This window comes from Trichomycterus rosablanca, chromosome 19, assembly GCF_030014385.1.
Source record: "Trichomycterus rosablanca isolate fTriRos1 chromosome 19, fTriRos1.hap1, whole genome shotgun sequence".
In the NCBI taxonomy this organism is placed as follows: Eukaryota; Metazoa; Chordata; class Actinopteri; order Siluriformes; family Trichomycteridae; genus Trichomycterus; species Trichomycterus rosablanca.
Window position 1 is genome coordinate 21,087,944 of NC_086006.1, and position 18,913 is coordinate 21,106,856.

At 37.4% G+C, this 18,913-nt stretch overlaps 2 protein-coding genes and 1 long non-coding RNA gene across 3 annotated transcripts in view; 2 read left to right on the plus strand and 1 right to left on the minus strand.

Moving 5' to 3' along the window:
- The first annotated feature begins 33 nt into the window (after window positions 1–33).
- Window positions 34–8,231, plus strand: casp9 (caspase 9, apoptosis-related cysteine peptidase). The gene is made up of 10 exons (XM_063015844.1): window positions 34–234; window positions 3,364–3,568; window positions 3,652–3,738; window positions 3,841–3,899; window positions 4,101–4,277; window positions 4,363–4,452; window positions 5,795–5,942; window positions 7,093–7,281; window positions 7,604–7,713; window positions 7,876–8,231. The coding sequence occupies exons 1-10, from the start codon at window positions 103–105 to the stop codon at window positions 7,981–7,983; spliced, it is 1,305 nt and encodes a 434-aa protein (XP_062871914.1). The 5' UTR covers window positions 34–102; the 3' UTR covers window positions 7,984–8,231.
- LOC134333718 (uncharacterized) lies at window positions 7,214–18,647 on the minus strand. The gene is made up of 3 exons (XR_010015407.1): window positions 18,522–18,647; window positions 17,254–17,370; window positions 7,214–7,295 (listed from the first exon to the last, which is right to left on the minus strand). It is a non-coding gene; the product is annotated as an uncharacterized LOC134333718 (long non-coding RNA).
- The window catches only part of arhgap4a (Rho GTPase activating protein 4a), a 22,205-nt gene continuing 12,995 nt past the window's right edge, over window positions 9,704–18,913 (plus strand). The window contains exons 1-4 of the mRNA XM_063015843.1: window positions 9,704–9,954; window positions 15,424–15,510; window positions 17,282–17,453; window positions 18,579–18,741. Coding sequence (XP_062871913.1) covers window positions 15,447–15,510; window positions 17,282–17,453; window positions 18,579–18,741 — 399 coding nt within the window. The 5' untranslated portion in view covers window positions 9,704–9,954; window positions 15,424–15,446. The remainder of the gene's footprint in view (window positions 9,955–15,423; window positions 15,511–17,281; window positions 17,454–18,578; window positions 18,742–18,913) is intronic.

Genomic DNA, 18,913 nt, shown 5'->3' on the forward strand with positions numbered 1-18,913 from the left:
TTTTATATTTCCCCACTGAACAGTTTTAATAATAATAAAGTGGCAAATTTGCTCACATGTACATAAAGTCGCGCTAAATCGTGCTGGTTTAACCTTTGTAATATGGAAGCTCGACATAAAAAGATTCTTCATGTGAACAGGATTAAAATCGTTCAAGATTTAGATCCTTCTAAGATCTACGATGGACTGTTATCTAGAGGCATCTTCACCCAGGACATGATCGATAAGATAAAGGTAATAGGATATACATTATAAACTCATATTGTTCTGTACCATAAATTGAATGAATCGAAAAAACGTCTTACCCAAAGTTCCACCCAGAAAAACAATCTGTCCCAGTTTTTACATGCAATGAACCACCAGCAAAACGGGACTGTCACTGATTTATTTATTTATTAGGATTTTAACGTCATGTTTTACACTTTGGTTACATTCTTGACAGAAAACTTAGTTACTCATTACACAAGATTCAACAGTTCACGGTCAAACACAGTCATGGACAATTTAGTATCTACAATTCACTTAACTTGCACGTCTTTGGACTGTTGGAGGAAACCGGAGCTTCCGGAAGAAAACCCATGCAGACTCCACACAGGAAGGACCCGGACCACTTCACCTGGGGATCGAACCCAGGACCTCCTTGCTGTGAGGTGACAGTGCTACCCACTGAGCCACCGTACCACCCATGTCATTAATTAGAAGCTCCTGGGTGTCCACAGTCCTTCTTATGTGGCACCTTGAAGCTTGACTTAGTTGATCATAACGTTGATCATCACAGAACTACTCACTGACTGTATTCTTTCTTGCATTTTGCACACTTTTGGATTTTTGCACAATGTTCTTTAATGTAACTTCCTTGATATTTACTCAGTACCATGTACTGGTCAACACCACACTTGTCTTTGGTCCTGTAATGTCTTTGGTCCAGTCCCTTCACCTTTTAGGTTTTGAAATGTGCCTTGTATTGTGTATATTGTCTAGTTTGCACTTGTGTTCTGTGTTGCACCCTGGTCCTGTAAGAACGTTGTTTCATTTCAATATGTATAGCTGAAATGTCTTAAACTTTAACAAACAGAGAAAAAGCAGCAACAGTTGCTTTTATGCAGGTCAGCCTTTAAGCTTGCTTCACTTCAGACAGTGGCAATCTTTGGAATGTCTGTTTTTAATGTCTCTGGCGAATGCATCAGCACCTTAAAGCTTGATGAAAGTTTGTTGTTGATTACAGTGACAAAGGAAAAACTAGGCGGCTCTAAGCCTGTTATGATGTAAAACTTATAGATATCACTACAGTGTAAGTACATCACTTATTACTCTTGTTTTTGGCTCATGGTTGCATTATCCTTCTATAAGACATCAGGTGAAGGACTGCTTTAAAAAAATTAAATTCATTGTTCTTTGAATGATTACATACAGTATGTACAGGCAATGCAGCAACAAAGCAGTCCCAGAATCCCCTCATCATACACAGGTTAAATGAGGTTTTGAGATTTTTGTGTTGGATTTGTGCAGATTTGGATTTTTTATTTTCCTGTAAATTATTGTATTTGACTGCCCAGAAGGACTGTGGAATATTCAGGTGGTTCTTGAAGGGTGAACGATTTCAGTAGTAATTTAAATGTAAATGTAAATGTATAAATCATGCAGAAATTCAACTCAACTCAACTCAACTCAACTTTATTTATAGAGCACTTTAAAAACAACAACAGCTGTGACAAAGTGCTGTACATAGATAATTATAAAACATAAAACAAACACTAGAAACAATGAGAAGGCTCATGCTGGATTGAAAGCCAAGGAATAAAAATGGGTTTTAAGACTAGTTTTAAAAATAGCCAGTGAAGAGGCCTGTCTAATATGGAGTGGTAGGTTGTTCCATAATTTAGGGGCAGCGATTGAAAAAGCTCTATCCCCTCTGAGCTTACGCTTTGACCTTGGTACCTCCAGGAGCAGCTGATCAGCTGACCTGAGGCACCGAGCAGAAGTGTGGGGATGGAGCAGTTCAGCGAGGTAAGGCGGGGCAAGTCCATTTAAAGATTTAAAAACAAACAACAGAATCTTAAAATGTACTCTGAAATGCACGGGCAGCCAATGGAGGGAGGCCAGAATGGGGGTTATATGCTCTCTCTTACGTGATCCCATTAAAAGTCGGGCCGCAGCATTTTGCACTAACTGGAGATGTTTGAGGGAGGACTGGCTGACTCCAAAATAAAGTGCATTACAGTAGTCCAGCCGAGATGTGATGAAGGACCAATTTGACGGTCCAATTTAAAATCACTGTCCATCTTAAAACCCAAGTTAGAGATTGTATGCTTCACATGCTGTGTCAAAGGGCCCAAATCAACAGGAGGGGCTTCACAGGAACCACTGGGACCAAACACCATCACTTCTGTTTTCTTTTCATTGAAATTCAGAAAATTTAAGGCCATCCAGGCTTTAATGTCATTAAGACATAACAGAAGTGGCTTAATAGAGAAAGCATCTTTCTTCTTCAGCGGGACATATATCTGACTGTCATCAGCGTAGCAATGAAATGAGATGCCATGCTTTCTCAAAATGGATCCCAGTGGAAGCAGATAAAGTGAGAAGAGGAGGGGTCCTAAAAATTCAGGCTATTCTAAATGATCAACACATCTTTTCTTGCAATTGTATGTGTACATGCTGTGCATACTGTCTTAAAGCCTAGTAGCCTAGTGTTTAAGGTACTGGACTAGTAAGCAGGAGGTTGGTGGTTCATGATCCACCACTGCCAGGTTGTCACTGTTGGGCCCTTGAGTGTGTATACTGACACAACTGTAAGTCACTGTGGATAAAAGAGTGCTAAATGCCAAAAACGTAACGTAAAACATATATTTTCATATCTTTGTTGAAATCCCCACAGGTAATAGTTCCAAAAATCAATTAATTAGCAAAAATATTGGTCAATTACGAGCAAAGCTGATTGATTCCTGTAAATAATTGTATTTGACTGCCCAGAAGGACTGTGGAATATTCAGGTGGTTCTTGAATGGTGAACGATTTCAGCAGTAATTTTTTTATGATCAGACCAAATTATATGTATATAAGGGCAGTGGTAGCTCAGCGGTTAAGGTACTAGACTAGTAACCAGGAGGTTGCCGGTTCAAGCCCCACCACCGCCAAGTTGCCACTGTTGGGCCCCTGAGCAAGGCCCTTAACCCTCAATTGCTCAAAAAATATTGTGTTCAGTCATAATTGTAAGTCGCTTTGGATAAAATGCTGAAAATGTAAATGTATAATTCATGCAGAAATTCAGGCTATTCTAAATAATCAACACACCTTTTCTTGCAATTGTATGTGTACATGCTGTGCATACTGTCTTAAAAAAAACCTTTTTAAAATGTTTAGATTGCTGGAGCAAGACGTGCGCAAGCCAGGCAACTGGTAATAGACCTTGAGAAAAGAGGGAGCAGGGCATTTCCAGCCTTCCTAGAGTGCCTTAGAGAAACTGGACAACACGCTCTAGCAGAGCTTCTGGAGAGCCGAAGTGGAGACTCAGCTCCTGTTCCAGTTCCTCTTCCTGTGCGACCTTCTCTAATCCCTCTCCCCATTCGTGAGTGTGTTTTATGGTACAATGTTTTCTGCACATTCACATCTGCTGTATATCATTTAAAATTCTGGTCTCTAATTTAACAGGGAATAACGAACTTTTAAGGCCAGAAAGAAATAATGCTTCTGATAATCTGGTGCCTCTTCAGCCTGTGCACATACTGCCTACTCCAAGTAAGGAAACATATAAAAATAACTGTATTTGTAATTAATGCTGCATCCAGGCATTCAGTGTAAGCTGTTTTTGACTGAACAAAATATCTGGTATTCCTGCAGCCCCTGAGAGTGAACCTGCAAGACCGAGGCCACCTAGACAGAGGCGTGATAGTGTACAGGTAACAACACTGTATTGGACACAGCCTATGAAGGCTTATGTCTTTAGAGTTAACAAAGTAACATATTTTGATAATTTTGCATTCTTGCCTTAATAAATAAATAAAAAAAACTTTTAAAGAACTTTTTAAATCAGGGCTGGAGTTTGAGCTGAAGAAAAATTGTTAATCAAAAGACATGACATGATTTCTTTGCCCATTCAGAGCTATAAGATGGATGCCAGTCCCTGTGGAATGTGTTTGATTATCAACAATGTGGAATTTAATCCTGCCTCGAACCTAAATAACCGTAAGGGGTCTGATATTGACTGTGAAAGGCTAGAGAAACGCTTCCAATCCCTCAACTTTGAAGTTGTCGTAAAGAGGAACCAGAAACGTAACGTAAGTGCCTAAGCGTGTACTATAGCAACGTAATAGCACTAATGTTTTTTTGACACTGCGTTTGTAATTTCGTTTCTTGTCACAGCATATTCGACATGAACTGTCAGAACTGTCTAAGAGGGATCATTCCAGGTATGACTGCTGTGTTGTAGTCATCCTGTCACATGGCACTGAGGTGAGGATGAGCCAAATACCATGAGGTGTTATAATTAATAATTATACACATGTTAACGTTGTAAACAAAATTAATATCTATTCTTTTGAAATTTTAGGTCTTTTCGAAAGGCTTGTAAAAGGAAATCCACATGTGGCTCATGTTTGGATGGTGGATTTCTATATAGTATGGGAGACTAGATGACTGATGCTAGATCTGTCGTGGTTATGGAATGTTAGCTTACAAATAATTGTTATTATAAATCATGGGGATTCAGGATTTTTTTTCTGTCAACAGTACTTTATTTATATTGTATTACTGTATATTGTATATTGGGCAAGCTGTAGCCTGGACTAGTAATCACTGGTTCAAACCCCACCACTGCCTGGTTTCTGCTGTTGGGCTTTTTAGCAAGGCCCTTACCCTTGATTGCTCAGACTGTATACTGTAAGTGTAATGCAAGTCTCTTTGGATAAAAGCAACTGCTAAATGCCAAAAATGTAAATGTATTATCATTACAATATAGAATATGAGGAGTAATACAGAATGCGGAGAGACAGTTTGAAGCATGCCTACACATTTATATCTGTAAAAATGTAGGTACTACGATTTTTAAGGTTCTGAACTAGTAATCAGAAGGCTGCCAGCTCAAGCCCGACCACTGCCAAGTTGTCACTGTTGGGCACCTGAGCAAAGCCATTAACTCTCAATTGCTCAAATTGTATTCAGTTATAATTGTAAGTTGCTTTGGGGTGGTTTATTTGCCAGATTTCAGGGAAATTCGTCCTGTTTTCAATTAAATTATTCAGTTACATTACTGTGTCTGTGACTTATAGTAAAGGAACATTTTATTTATTTTCTATTATGTAAATAGCCAAGTATGATTGCGCCCTTTAAGTAAATTGTGACAGCCACTTGCGCACAACGTAACCAAACAATTTCTTTAGATTGGCTAATCTGAAAACTGCAAGTTTTGGAGTTTGGGGCTTGAATAAATCAGAAACAATTTGGTACCGGACACTACAAATAGTCTGACACTTTTCAGACACAGTTGGCCATGTCTAGAGAAACAGGCCAGGTGGGGTATTATCTTGTTGCCATTGCCTCAGTGACTCCTACTAAATTGCAATTAAGGCAAAACTGGGTAAAAACAAATATGCTAAATAAATTGCCAATGCATAAATATGCCAGCAAGCATGAAAAAAGAGCTAAGAGATTTTTTGTACTTTGTTTTAACCATTGCACAATTTATGCTTGTTTATCCTTAGAATTGCATAGAGTGTCTGACTTAAACATAGTCTTCAGTTTTCTTTGGATTCTTGGATTATTTTTTTATGTCCACTTTGTAATTTCTGATATTCAGGCGACCCACAATCGCTTTCCTGGAGCAGTGCATGGTGTGGATGGTCCCTCTGTCCCTGTACAAATAATCACTAACTACCTGAATGGGCAGAATTGTCCCTCTCTGCAGGGCAAGCCCAAACTCTTCTTTATCCAGGCATGTGGAGGAGGTGAGCATGACAGTTCTGTAGTCATACACTGCATGTAGCTAATATTCTTGTTTTTCTTTATTAAAGTATATGTTATTAAAAACGAACCATTGTATTTTCTGTGCTGGAAATTGTCATTCATAATTAATGAAATTATTTTTTTTGCTTTATATAAAACTACAATGCAGTACAATAAAGTACAATTCTTTAATACGCTTTTAAATAACCATATGCACTGCCCCGAATCTTATATTAAATAAAAAAAACAGTATTTCTACAAATCTAATCCAAAAAAAAAAAAAAATGAAAACAGCACAAACAGTAGAAAATATATTTTATGTTTTGTCTTATTAACATAATATTTTCATGTCTACAACACATTCCATATAATCCAAAGTATATTAAAAATGTATACAGGTAATAGTTCTAGCTAAAGATCCATTCATTAGCAAAAACATTAAACAATTACAAGCATGGTTGAGGTTTGCACCTAAAGAATAAATTTTTTTTAATAAACAAGTATAAGGAATCTGGGGATAATGCTATCTACCGTCTACAACATTAGTAAAAGATTCTAAGAAAATTGAGAAATCTGTCCATTAAGGGTTGCAAGATTGAAAAATATTGAGTGTCTGTGGCCTTTGATCCCTTCTGTGGTGCTGCATTACTGACATATCTGTAATTACATGTGCTCAGGAATCATTTTTGGAAGTTTTGTACAGTGGATTACAAGTATTCAGACCTATTGACTGTTTGCATACTTAATTGTGTTGTGGATTTAATTTTGAATAGATCTTGCCATTTAAAAAAAAAAAATGCTCACAATTTACCCTGCATTGTCAGGACAAAAAATGGGCCATGAAGTCAAAGGAACTATCTGTTGATCTTCTTGATCAAATTGTTGCAAAGTCAAGAGTTAGATTAATGGCCAGAAATGGTAATTATATTTATTGAAATTATATCCACAACGCAAAGTGTGGAAAATTTCAATGTATTCAGACCTCTTTGTAATACTTGGACACTGTATATAATAACATTATTAATAGTGTTTCAATTACAATGCTTGCCACAAACTGGTAAGCACAGTTCTAAGCAGCGTGGGATGATACACATTTATAAAATGCTCTCCTTTATGCCATTATGCACTCTTATGTATGGTGTGTCTTGGCAGGTGAAAAGGACATCGGTTTTGAGGTCTCTCCAGACGAGGTGCAAGCCACTGTGGGTGGGAATGATGAGCAGCCAGACGCTATTCCCCTGTCCTCCAGCAGTGACTCACTTAGCTTGTCTGATGAGACAGATGCTAGGGCTTCACTACCCACGCCCAGTGACATCCTAGTGTCTTACTCAACCTTTCCAGGTGTGTGTGTGCTACTGCAAAGATAGACAAGAAATGTTCATTACTTTTTTCTAATCAACATGCATTTGAAAACATTGTGGTTATAATAGGTTTGTTTTACCTCTGAATACCTCCGACTGTTTCATTCAAAATTCCCAAACCAGTTAACTTCACAATGCATATTTTCATAAAGATTGGCATTAAATTTAATTAGCAAGATATTTAATTAATAATAATTTACCAGATTAAAATAAAATATTGATCATTTGGATTCGTATGTGTTACCAATACTAAAAATTAGTAAGGAAAGCTGTTGACTGTGTTAAATGAATTCTGTCCTCAGGATATGTGTCGTGGAGGGACACACAGACTGGCTCCTGGTATGTGGACATTCTAGATCGCGTGCTGGAAGTGACTGCTGACACTGATGACCTTGCCACCATGTTAATGATTGTATGTCACTTCCGTATTAAATTTCCTGTTTGTTTACATTGTAAGGGGTCAAATAATGTATACTTTTAACAGCTGATTCAACATTAAAAAACAGATAAGCCTATGGAACCTATGCAAATATCATCAACTTACATTTAACTGTGTATGTATTATTTTGCACAGGTGAACAATGAGGTCTCACAGATATCTGCTAAAGGCGTGTACAAGCAGATGCCTGGATCTTTCAATTTCCTCCGAAAGCTGCTTTACTTTCAGACTTCCAAGACATGACCAGGCAAGATGTGGATATGAAAGGCTTGACACACTGAAATTAGCTTATTTTTAATCTGTACACATAAACACAAGTTGTACAGTTGTGATTTTTGTTTATATTTAGCTTCGTTGAACCAATTGCAATTCCAACTATAAAAGTCGTGTGGTCGTGTGGATAATGTTATTGATAAAAATGTCAAGTGGTACAACTGTACAAATGAAGTAAACTATTAAAAATTGAAAGATAAAGGCAGTTTTAATCAGTTTTTATTAAACGGCTTGGCATGGTTCTCATTAAAATCCCTTAAAATTATGTTGTGGCAAAACTGCAGTTTTAAAGTTTTTCAATCACCAATTGTCTGAGAAATATACCTTATGTACCATATTTTAATTTATCCAAATTACTTGTCATAGCCACAAAAGTGCAAAAAAAATTTATCTGAACATAATTTACAGCAGGATCCTTGATAATCCTGTTGTACACGACACAAACAAACAGATGGCAAAGGTGTCATTTTTAGTTCTGTTTAAGCTGTGAGCAATTGTGTAAGAACTTTAAACATACTATACGTTCAAAAGGTTGACATACGCATTTACATATACACAGTCGAGTCACATTATTATGACCACCAGCTAATATCCAGAGAAACTGTCGTGTGCAGCACAGACAGCAGCTAGATGGACTGGGAGTGACTCAGTAAGGTCCTGTCACAGGTATCTGGAGCCATGCTGACTGTAGTGCATCCCACAGCTGCTGGAGGTACATGGAGGAGAATCCATAGATCGAACACTATACTCTAGGTGGTCCCACAGATGCTCAATTGGGTTCAAGTCTGGACGTTGGAAGTCTTGATCATGCTCTTGCAACCAATGTTGGACATTTTTAGCCATGTGACATGTTGCATTGTCTTGCTGCTGCCCAGCTCTGGCAATTATAAAGCATTGTTCTCTTTAGGGGAAGGAAATAAAGAAAACAATCAAATGTGTCTTAACACTAACCACAGCAGCACAAGTAGCAATGCAGCAAGAAATGTGCTATTCCTTTTTTGCACATTGCACATGTACTTGACTTAAAATCTAACACCTAGTATGTTTTATGTTGTGTTTGTCACCAGTATACAGTAGTTCACACATTTTAATTATTTTATGGTAAGCACATAACACATGATTAAATGTTATGGCATACATGTCACAATTGGTTACCAATTCCTCTTCTTTTTGCACTTGTAATAGCACAAAGTAACAGCAAATCTCTATCTATGTAGATAAATACGTCTTATAAATCCTATGGCCTTATTTCCATGTACTGTTGCTAGCAAATGTGCAAATAAGCAGCTTTAAAAACGCCTTGAATTTTATTGATATAAATTGTGGACCGGTTTTCATCCACTTCATAACAACACACACAGCAGCCTGAACTTTAACACATTACCACATTACAATACTGTACTTAACAAGTTGTGCTTTTGTCACTGAGAAATCATTTGCAAGCCAGAATCCAAAAAAAGTGTAAATCTCCGAGCTATGTGGGTTACAGAGATGCCCAGTTAAATGAAAAAGACATAAATTCTGCCTAATTTCAAAACTAATTTACCTACCTTACGGGAAGAATTATGCTTTTATAAGGACATTTTAAAGGGGGGAGGGGGGCAGGGGTTCAGGTGCACTGGGGCCTGCCTAGCGGCGATGTGTGAGTGACATTCAGCTCAGCCAATCAGAATGCAGCACCTGGTTTATACACGTGCGTTCGGACGTTCTGCAGTAGTTTAGTTTTGTATATGAGTCTCGCCGTATGGTCCCAGCAGTGAACCCAATAGTTAGTTCGGGTGCTGGAGCTAAGCAGTCTAAAGTTCTGTAACGCTCATTGAAGTCCTGACTAAACAGTTAAAGTGAACTCTACCTTGTCGTGTGTCTTTATTCCCACACCTCCACCACCGCCCGCAGCAGAAGCATTATCCCCGCCGGACGAGCAGCTCTCGCAGCGGCTAGGTGAGCCGACCTCTACAGTAGCAAGTGGCTAATGCTAGCGGTAAAGTGCGGCGATAACGAAAGTATAAACACGACAAACAAGTAAAATATTAAAATAACCAAAAGACAATGAAATGTCAGAATACATGTAATCACAATATACAGTGAGTGCACAGCAAGGGAGTTTGGGAATCTGTGTAACCTGCTTAACGTTACACACACACACATACACACACACACACACACACATATATATATATATATATATAATGTTTTTTATGTTTTATGTTTTTTATGTTCAAAAAAGTTGCAAAAGAACTCTGAATTTAAGGTAACAGAAAAAGACCATCTCTGCAGCTTGCTGAAGTACTTGTTTATGTATCTACTTTAAAAAGAACACTAAGCAAAGATTAATGAAGGACACCATATAGGAAACACCTGCTCTTCAAAACCATTCCTGAAAGTCTCAGGTTTGTTACAGCAACACTATTTGTTCATTGTTTTGTTATAATGGACATTTTAGCTCTTTAGATGCTTTCACATTGTGATGCTTGCACTTTTGCAGAATCTTGCAGCAATGGTGATGAATTGTACGTTCTTGTAAATAATGTGTTAATATGGATTGATACACAGTTTAAAAAAATATATATATATATTTATTGCTTTTTCAGCTTTATGTACACATTATAGCTCAGAGTATGTGGACATCCCTACAGAATAAAATGCTTAGGCGTTTCGGTCACACATATTGCTACTGGTGTATAAAATATATTACATATAATAAATAACACGATTCCAACTTTGTGGTGACAGTTTGAGGAAGGTCCTTTCATGTTCCTGCCTGACTCTACCTGGTGCACAAAGCGAGGTCTGTAAAGACAAAGGTTACTTAATTTGGTGTGGAGGAACTTTAGTGGCCTGCATAGCAGCACAGTTGAAGATCTTGTGGCATTATAGTAGACGAGTGAAGCCACAAGGAGGAGGGGGCACTTCTATTTTAGTGACCATGGTTTTGTCACAGGATGGTAAACAACTTTACCGTTAGGCGTTAGGTTAGGTTAAGCGTTAGGTTTGATTACACAGTGGGCCTGCCTCCCTTGGATCCCCCAGGGCTGCCCCTACCCAAAATATTATCTTCATTTTTTATGTTCTGAATATTTTACTCCTTTAATGTACTGTGACCAAATGATACTGAATACACTGAAAACAGTGTATGTAATATTTAGACTAAAAATGCCTGTACAGACATACATGGGGGGTGCAGGGGGTGCTAAAGTATAAGCAAACAAGCTGTAGATTTTACACCTAATACTAAGACAATGTGTCAACAGCATGAGTGGGCAGCAACCCGAGGAGAGGAGGAACTCGTAGAGTATTTATTGTGTGTTCTCACATTGTCAGTGAGTTTGTGCTGGGTTAACAGAAGAGCAGCTCAGTGTTTGCATATTAGTAAGGGATAAGTGAAGGATAAAGTAATCTTGTTAGTGTTTAAAGCTTTACAGTGGAGATCAATGTGAAAGACAAAGCACATCAGGAGTAGGTATGTGTTTCAGCCTTGTTTAACATAAAAATCTATTGTTTATGTTTTAATTACTTAGTAATTGGTTTATTGTAGTTGTAATTGACTGAAGATAATTCTTGCGTTGCTTGTGTTGTGCATGAACGTTTGAATTGTTTGCTTTTTTAAAGATTTGACAGGTCTTGGTTTTCTAGAAAGCAATTACTTTCTCTCAGAAATGTATTTTAATTTGAAAAAATCAGACCCAGCACTACCAAATTTGGCATGTTTCTGATATCGAAGGTAGCAACACCTGAAAAAGTGGATGTTTGGTCTACTTCATAATCAACTAGCTTTACTAATACTATATATATATATATATGAACAGGCTTAGTTCTTCAAAGTAAAAGAGGAAGTTTTTTGACAGCTTAGAAAATACAAGAGAGCCCTGACAGAGGCGGAGTGACTAATGATAAGTGTAAGTTGCTGAAGCATGATTCTATCAGGGTTCTGCATCTAACACAGGAAGCTTAGCTGTCTTCCCGTTTTCTGATACCTGGCATTCTAACATGAGGTGAGAAACTCAAAGTTGCAATTGTATGGTTTGAGTATGCAACTATTATAACAAAAAGCTGTATTTTTATGCTGACAACAGATATATAAACAATATACAATACTGTTAACCATTTGTGTTTTGCACCAGTTTCCATACCCTAGTTAACTATCATTTTAAAGGCAATTTTTCATCACCAGTGGGTGATGATAATTGTCTAGGGTATGGGAACTAGTGCAATAGCTTGTCAGAGGGCCTATATTTATTATTTTTTTAACAGCACCCCTAATATTCATTTGCAAAAGGCTTCCAAATATTTTTATTATTCACATCTCATTCATTGAGTTGTTACTCTTTGCTCGACTTTATTGTAAAAAAAGCTTATAGTGTAAATTCCAAATTGGGTATGTCATTCAAAAGTAAAGCTAAATTACCATAACCCAACATTAACATAAACAAAAAATGGACTCATTTCAAGTTGTGGGCTGTTTAATAATCTGTGGGCATGAATGATCATCAGGAACATCATTTGACTGTTAAATCACTTCACTATTTCACTAAAAAGCTGAAAAGTGGGTTTTTATTTGACTTTCCCATCACTGATAATTATTTGATGTATTATTAATGAAGTTTTTACTTAGTCATTACCCTGTTTTTCATGCAAATCTTGAATACTGTGCAGCATTTTCATTTACGCCTGCATTGGCACGGGGGTGTAATTGTGCGTGAAGTTTGCACTGCATGCAACACTTTAACGCCTTCAGTCAGCTCTAACAGCCTGGCTGTTGTTTACACAATTCGCTTCATTGTCCGTTTGTAGTTGTCTGTTTTACTTTTTTTATCGTACTATTTGTAGCATTAACATAAAATAAAGCTTTCGTACAATTATTTATTGATGCAACATTTATAACACCCAGAGAGAAAAGTACAAATTATTTCTGGATCAGTTGATAAATTTAGTAATAAATGCAATAAAAACAAGAATCTGTGACTGTACAGTAGTTAACTCTATTAAACATTTTTACATATATATATATATTTGTTTATGTATTTTCTCCCCACTTTTAGCGTATCCAATTACCTAATTGCATTATGCTTCCTCTCTACTGATGCTGATCCCCTGATTGAGGAGAGCGAGACTGACACACTCTGTTCACCTGCACAAGGCGAGTTCATATGCAGATCAGCCACACCCTAATCAAAGCATTATCCCTCTACCCTGTGCTGGTGCCATCTGTCAGCCAGCAGAGGTCGTAATTGCCTCAGTTATAAGGAGTCCCTATCCGGCTCCCACCCTGTATAAACAACAGCCAACCGTTGTTCGTTTAGTTGCCCAGCCCAGCCAGATGGCAGAGCTGAGTTTCAAACCGACGAGTTCGAAATGTCAGCTCTGGTCTGCTAGCGTTTTTTTTTTTTTTTTGCATGTTCTCCCCGTGTCCGCGTGTGTTTCTTCCGGGTGCTCCGGTTTCCTCCCACGGTCCAAAGACATGCACGTGAGGTGAATTGGAGATACTAAATTGTCCAGGACTGTGTTCGATATAACCTTGTGAACTGATGAATCTTGTGTAATGAGTAACTACCGTTCCTGTCATGAATGTAACCAAAGTGTAAAACATGACGTTAAAATCCTAATAAACAAACAAACATCTACTGTACATAATATTGTAAAAAGATTTGGGGAATATGTAGAAATCTTATGTAGACAAGGGCAGAGACCACTGTTAAATGTCTACTTAACTGCATAGGCTCAGGAGTACATCAGAAAAGCACTGTCACTTAACCCAGTCCACCTCTGCATCAACAAATGCAACCTTAAACTCTGTTATTCAAAGTAAGAGCCATACATCAACTCTAGGCCAGGCAAATTGAAGCTACTAAAAATTGCCTTGTGTGTGAGGCTGGCAGCAATCAAGCTTGGCTATGTCTAGTGTAACTGAACCTCAACTCCCCGCCACCACCAAATTGCCACTGTTGGGTCCCTGAGCAAGGCCCTTAACCCTCAATTGCTCATTGTGTAAGTCGCTTTGGATAAAAGCGTCTGCTAAATGCTGAAAATGTAAATGTAAATGAACTGCCAAATAAACTTGGTTAATTATCTAAGGACAATCACTTTCACACAATTAGTGTAATTAACCCTTTTTTCATGGATGAATTGGTCAAATGTCAGAGACCGCTATTAAAAATATATTTTTTGCATTTTTTTCTTGAATTTAATACAGTGTTTACCATTTACAATCATATAATTAGCATAACAATTAAGTGAAACATTAAATATATAAAAAATCTACATAAAATTTAGAAATTCTTAGTTTTCAGCATGACCATATTTATAATAGGTAAACAATAGCTGCTAATTTATTGACTTCTGCTTCTGACTAGTAAAAAGAAATTCACATGATAAAACTGTCTTGTCATTTATTTCAATAGTTAGGAGAAAAAAATCATTGTACAAAGGAATGGACATGGTCAATATCACAAATGTTTGCTTGCTTTAGTACCAGATTCTGAAATATATATCTAAGTTTTTATTAAAATGTATATGCTGAGGTGCTCAGGTGGCACAGTGGCTACTACTTTAGCCCACAACCACTGAGATCCAGCAATGCTATTGGCTGGCTGGGTATCTACATATTCCTAATTGGGTATGTTTTATCAGGTTTGAATCCCAGTGGTGCTATTGGTTGGCTGGGTATGTACACATTTGTAATTTGCTACATTGGATTATCTAATTTGTAATGAACATAATAAATGTATATGTATCCTTATGTGAGCCAATGAGCCAAGGACAACCTGCATGATACCGTTCTGACCCACCGAGACATAGATTCTTTTAACCTTGGCAGGAGAACATGGGGTTCTACATTGATCATTTTATTAATGTTAAATCTTGTGTTCTGAGGCTCTAGCACAAGAAACAAGTGTTGTATTTTTGAAGTCTGGTCACCAGCAAACCCCTCTCTCACAACCATTTATGCCACCACTCGTAGTGTTGGAAACACACCCCTACACATACACAGAAAATCATTTTTACTTCTGCACATGCTATACAGAGTTCCTCTAAAATCTGACAACATTTTTACTGTACACTGGGTCTGGGTTTCCTGTAATACAGAAGAACTGTTTTGAATGAGTGGATTATATTTAGACGTGTTAAGTTGGTTTTTCATACATGAATAGGCACTACATTTTTATTTTAACTGCATGTCTGAGTGTTTTTGGATGGGTATGTTGGCTGCTGTTGGATAGTGTTAAGTAAGTATTGCAACGCATGTATTTTAGCAATAAAAATTACATATAAAAACCCATTTTCGGACAGTGCTGCCATGCGCACACACACACACACACACACACACACACACACACACACACACACACACACACACACACACACACACACACACACACACACACAATATGATACTGTAACTTTTCTATCCAGAGCTTCATCCAGTTGGAGCAACAATGTCATCCTATGGTGTTAAACTGAGAAGGGTTGGAGTTGCTGACTATGACACACCGATTAAAGGTAGGAGCATCTTTTATTACAAAACTGACATTTTATTAAAAAAGTTAAAATTCATACAAAATGTAAAATAGTATCATATATAATATAAAAATAGGAAGACTGGAAGGAATAATAGGACATGCATTCTGCTTAACTGTCTGTAAAAGCTTTCATTAAAAACTATTATTATTATTACTATATCAGTAACAAATGTAAATGTAAAGACCTGGTGTTATGGGCAGATTGTGGAAAAGACATACTGGTACATTTAGACTGCCAGGATATAATTATATGAAGTCAAAATGTATGGACGTTAATTTATTTAAGAAAGAAAAACATTACATTTTAGTTGATCGGTACATTGCCATTGATTGAACAATGTGTGCATAAATTAACTTTCATCTCCTGAAAACATGTTTATGTGATTATATTATGATTGTGTTATATTAATGATTAATTACATTAATGTCTATGGTTTTGGAATGTAATGTCTAACAAACTTATGGATGGTGTCTACATACTTTTACCTATATAGTGTTGCAAAAAATGCAATCATTTTAAATACTTTACCAATACAAAGACAAATGATACCAAATTATATGCTGTAAAAGAGTACATTAGTTACAAGCCTATGCAAATAAATACAGTATATGGCAAAAAGTATGTAGACACCCCTGCTAATTGGTTTCTCCTATTGTTTGATGAGTAAAGGATGTTATAGCTGTTATAGATGTTATAGTTTTTTTTTAAAGAATAGAACAGGGCGGGGCAATCCGGGTCCTTTCTGTGGGAAGTTTGCATGTTCTCCCCGTGTCTGCGTGGGTTTCCTCTGGGAGCTCCGGTTTCCTCCCACAGTCCAAAAACATGCAGTCAGGTTAATTGGAGCCACTGAATTGCCCTATAGGTGAATGGGTGTGTGTATGTGTGTCTGCCTTGCGATTAACTGGAACCCTGGGTGTTACTGTGTGCCTTCCCCCCCCCCTCCGCGACCCTAATTGTATAAGCGGTTAAGAAAGTGAGTGAGTGAAAATAGAACAGAATACAATGCTATTATTTGTCATGTATAAATATACAGGTGTAGATTCTTTTTTCACATATCCCAGCTCATTTGGAAGCTGGGGTCAGAGTGCAGAGTCAGCTATTGTATTGCACTCCTGGAGAAGAGAGGGTTAAGGACTTTGCTTAAGGGCCCAACAGTGGCTAAATACAATCACCGCTATCACCCCTCCAACATATGCACACACACACACACTTGGACCTGGAACGCTCGTCCCTCAACTCAACTAAACACACTCATTGATAAGACCTGAATTAAATTGGGCAAGGACCAATACTTGTCATTACTGACATTTTTGCTGTATTTCTTTTAACGAAATGTGTGATTGTTATATGTTTACGTGGTAGCTTGTGTTTTTCTTATTTTTCTTTTCTTTTTTCTTTTTAAGCTGTAGTTTTAAAGTGCCAACTAAATTTCGTTGTAGAAATACAATGACAAATAAACATCCTTATCCTAAATGGCAGAGCTGGGACTCAAACTCTCAGCCTTTTGATTGACAGCCCAAAGCTCTACCGGCTACCACTGTACCTACCACGGTCCCCTTTGAATAAGATGTCCAGCAGGGTCATTGTCAGTTGTCCACAGACTTTTAAAAAGAGTATAACCACTGAAACTAGGACCAGCTATTTTTTCACTGATTATTACGGGAGACAGAAGTTCCTCTCAGTGTTATTTACATAGAGAGATTAAAAAATAAATTTGCTTACTCATCTCTGATATCTTCCTCTTTCTTAGAGGTTCGTAACCAGCTAGCCGAGCAGCTGCGTGTGTTTGATAGTCATCTGGAGCAGAAGACCCAGGTGCTGCAAGATCTAAGTGATTACCTGCGCAGACGTGGTGAGATCGAGGGTGAATACGCTCGCTCCCTGGACAAACTGGCTGACAGGTTTTCTTCAAAAATTAAAAAGTGAGGACTAGGCCAAGTTAATTATCATCATTACATTTTTATTTGTAGACTATGTACTAACAAGTGTTTCACCTTAACAATTGACATAACCATAAAAATTCTAGCCACAAGATCATTAATAGGTTTGTGCACTGATGTTGGGCAATACGGTGTGGTTTTCAGTCATCTTCCAAGTCATCTTAAATGTGTCAGATGAGGTTAAGGTCAGGGTCAGGTTTTCTTAGTGTAAACTTTGTGCAACCATTTCTGCTTTTAAAAGTCTTGCTTTGTGTATAGCGCATTGTCATGATGAAACCGGAAGGTATCTTACTCAATCTGCCACGTTATTAAAAGCACACAACTTTAGAATGTCATTGTTGTTAGCATTAGAATTTTTTTTTCATTTGACTAAACTAAGAAAACTAAGCCAACTAAGCAAAAACTGCAATATTTAAAATAAGGACAAGATATTTTAATGCGACTGAGCACTCTGTGATTCTGGTGATTCTGTTCTGTGATCTTGTGCGGCCTCCTATATCTAATCTGGACTGTTGTTGCTAATTGATGTTTCAGCTTTATAATAATTCCTAAATTTCTTCCTTACCATGGTTAGCAGTATGTTACGGAATAGACTTTAACGTACTGTCACTCGTTTATTTTTAGTATGCTACTGAGATATGAGCCAAGCAGGAGTGTCAGATCACGAGAAACTAGTCAGTTAGTAGCCTAAAGTAAAGACTAAACACAGGGAAACGGCAGTAAGCTAATATTTACTTTTAAATAGAACCAGTTGACGAAGAGCCTTAACTTTAGATATTTTTACATCCAGACTAAAACATTTGAGCAGGCTTACAGCTCAGTTTAAAACACTCTTCTTTAAAAATAACAGCGAAAACAATTGTGCACAACAACAGATTGACAAATTTACTATTTGATAGGGTGGCATGCTTACACTGCTCATTGCTCCAACCCACTCTACTGCCAGTGTTACTCTATGTAGTGACACAGCAGCTGTTGGTTTTATTTAATCATTTTTAAACTAAAGACATAATTCTGGTTCATGCAATTCTGTGCAATTGTTTCACTTACTATCTTTGCTCTACTGAGGAAAAACCAAACAGAACTGTTGTTCTCTTTTCTTTTCAGGAAGGAGTCTAGTAGTGATTCAGTGTTGCACTGCTGGCAAGAGTTGTTGACTCAGACAAAGCAAGAGAGCAAAGATCACATCATGCTTAGTGAAAGCTGTGGAACTGTTTTACCCCAGCAGCTGTCTCGTTGTCTGGAGCATGTTCAGCGTCTGGCTAAAAAAGTACACACACACACACACACACACACACACACAAACACACAAATGCATCTCATACTAGACAACACATATGAAGCAATCCTCTTGTTATATTGTTTGTTTAATTAGTTTTAGTAAATAGATCAGTGTGTGAAGATAACTCCCAAGCATTTCAAATCTAATGTACATGTGGTTA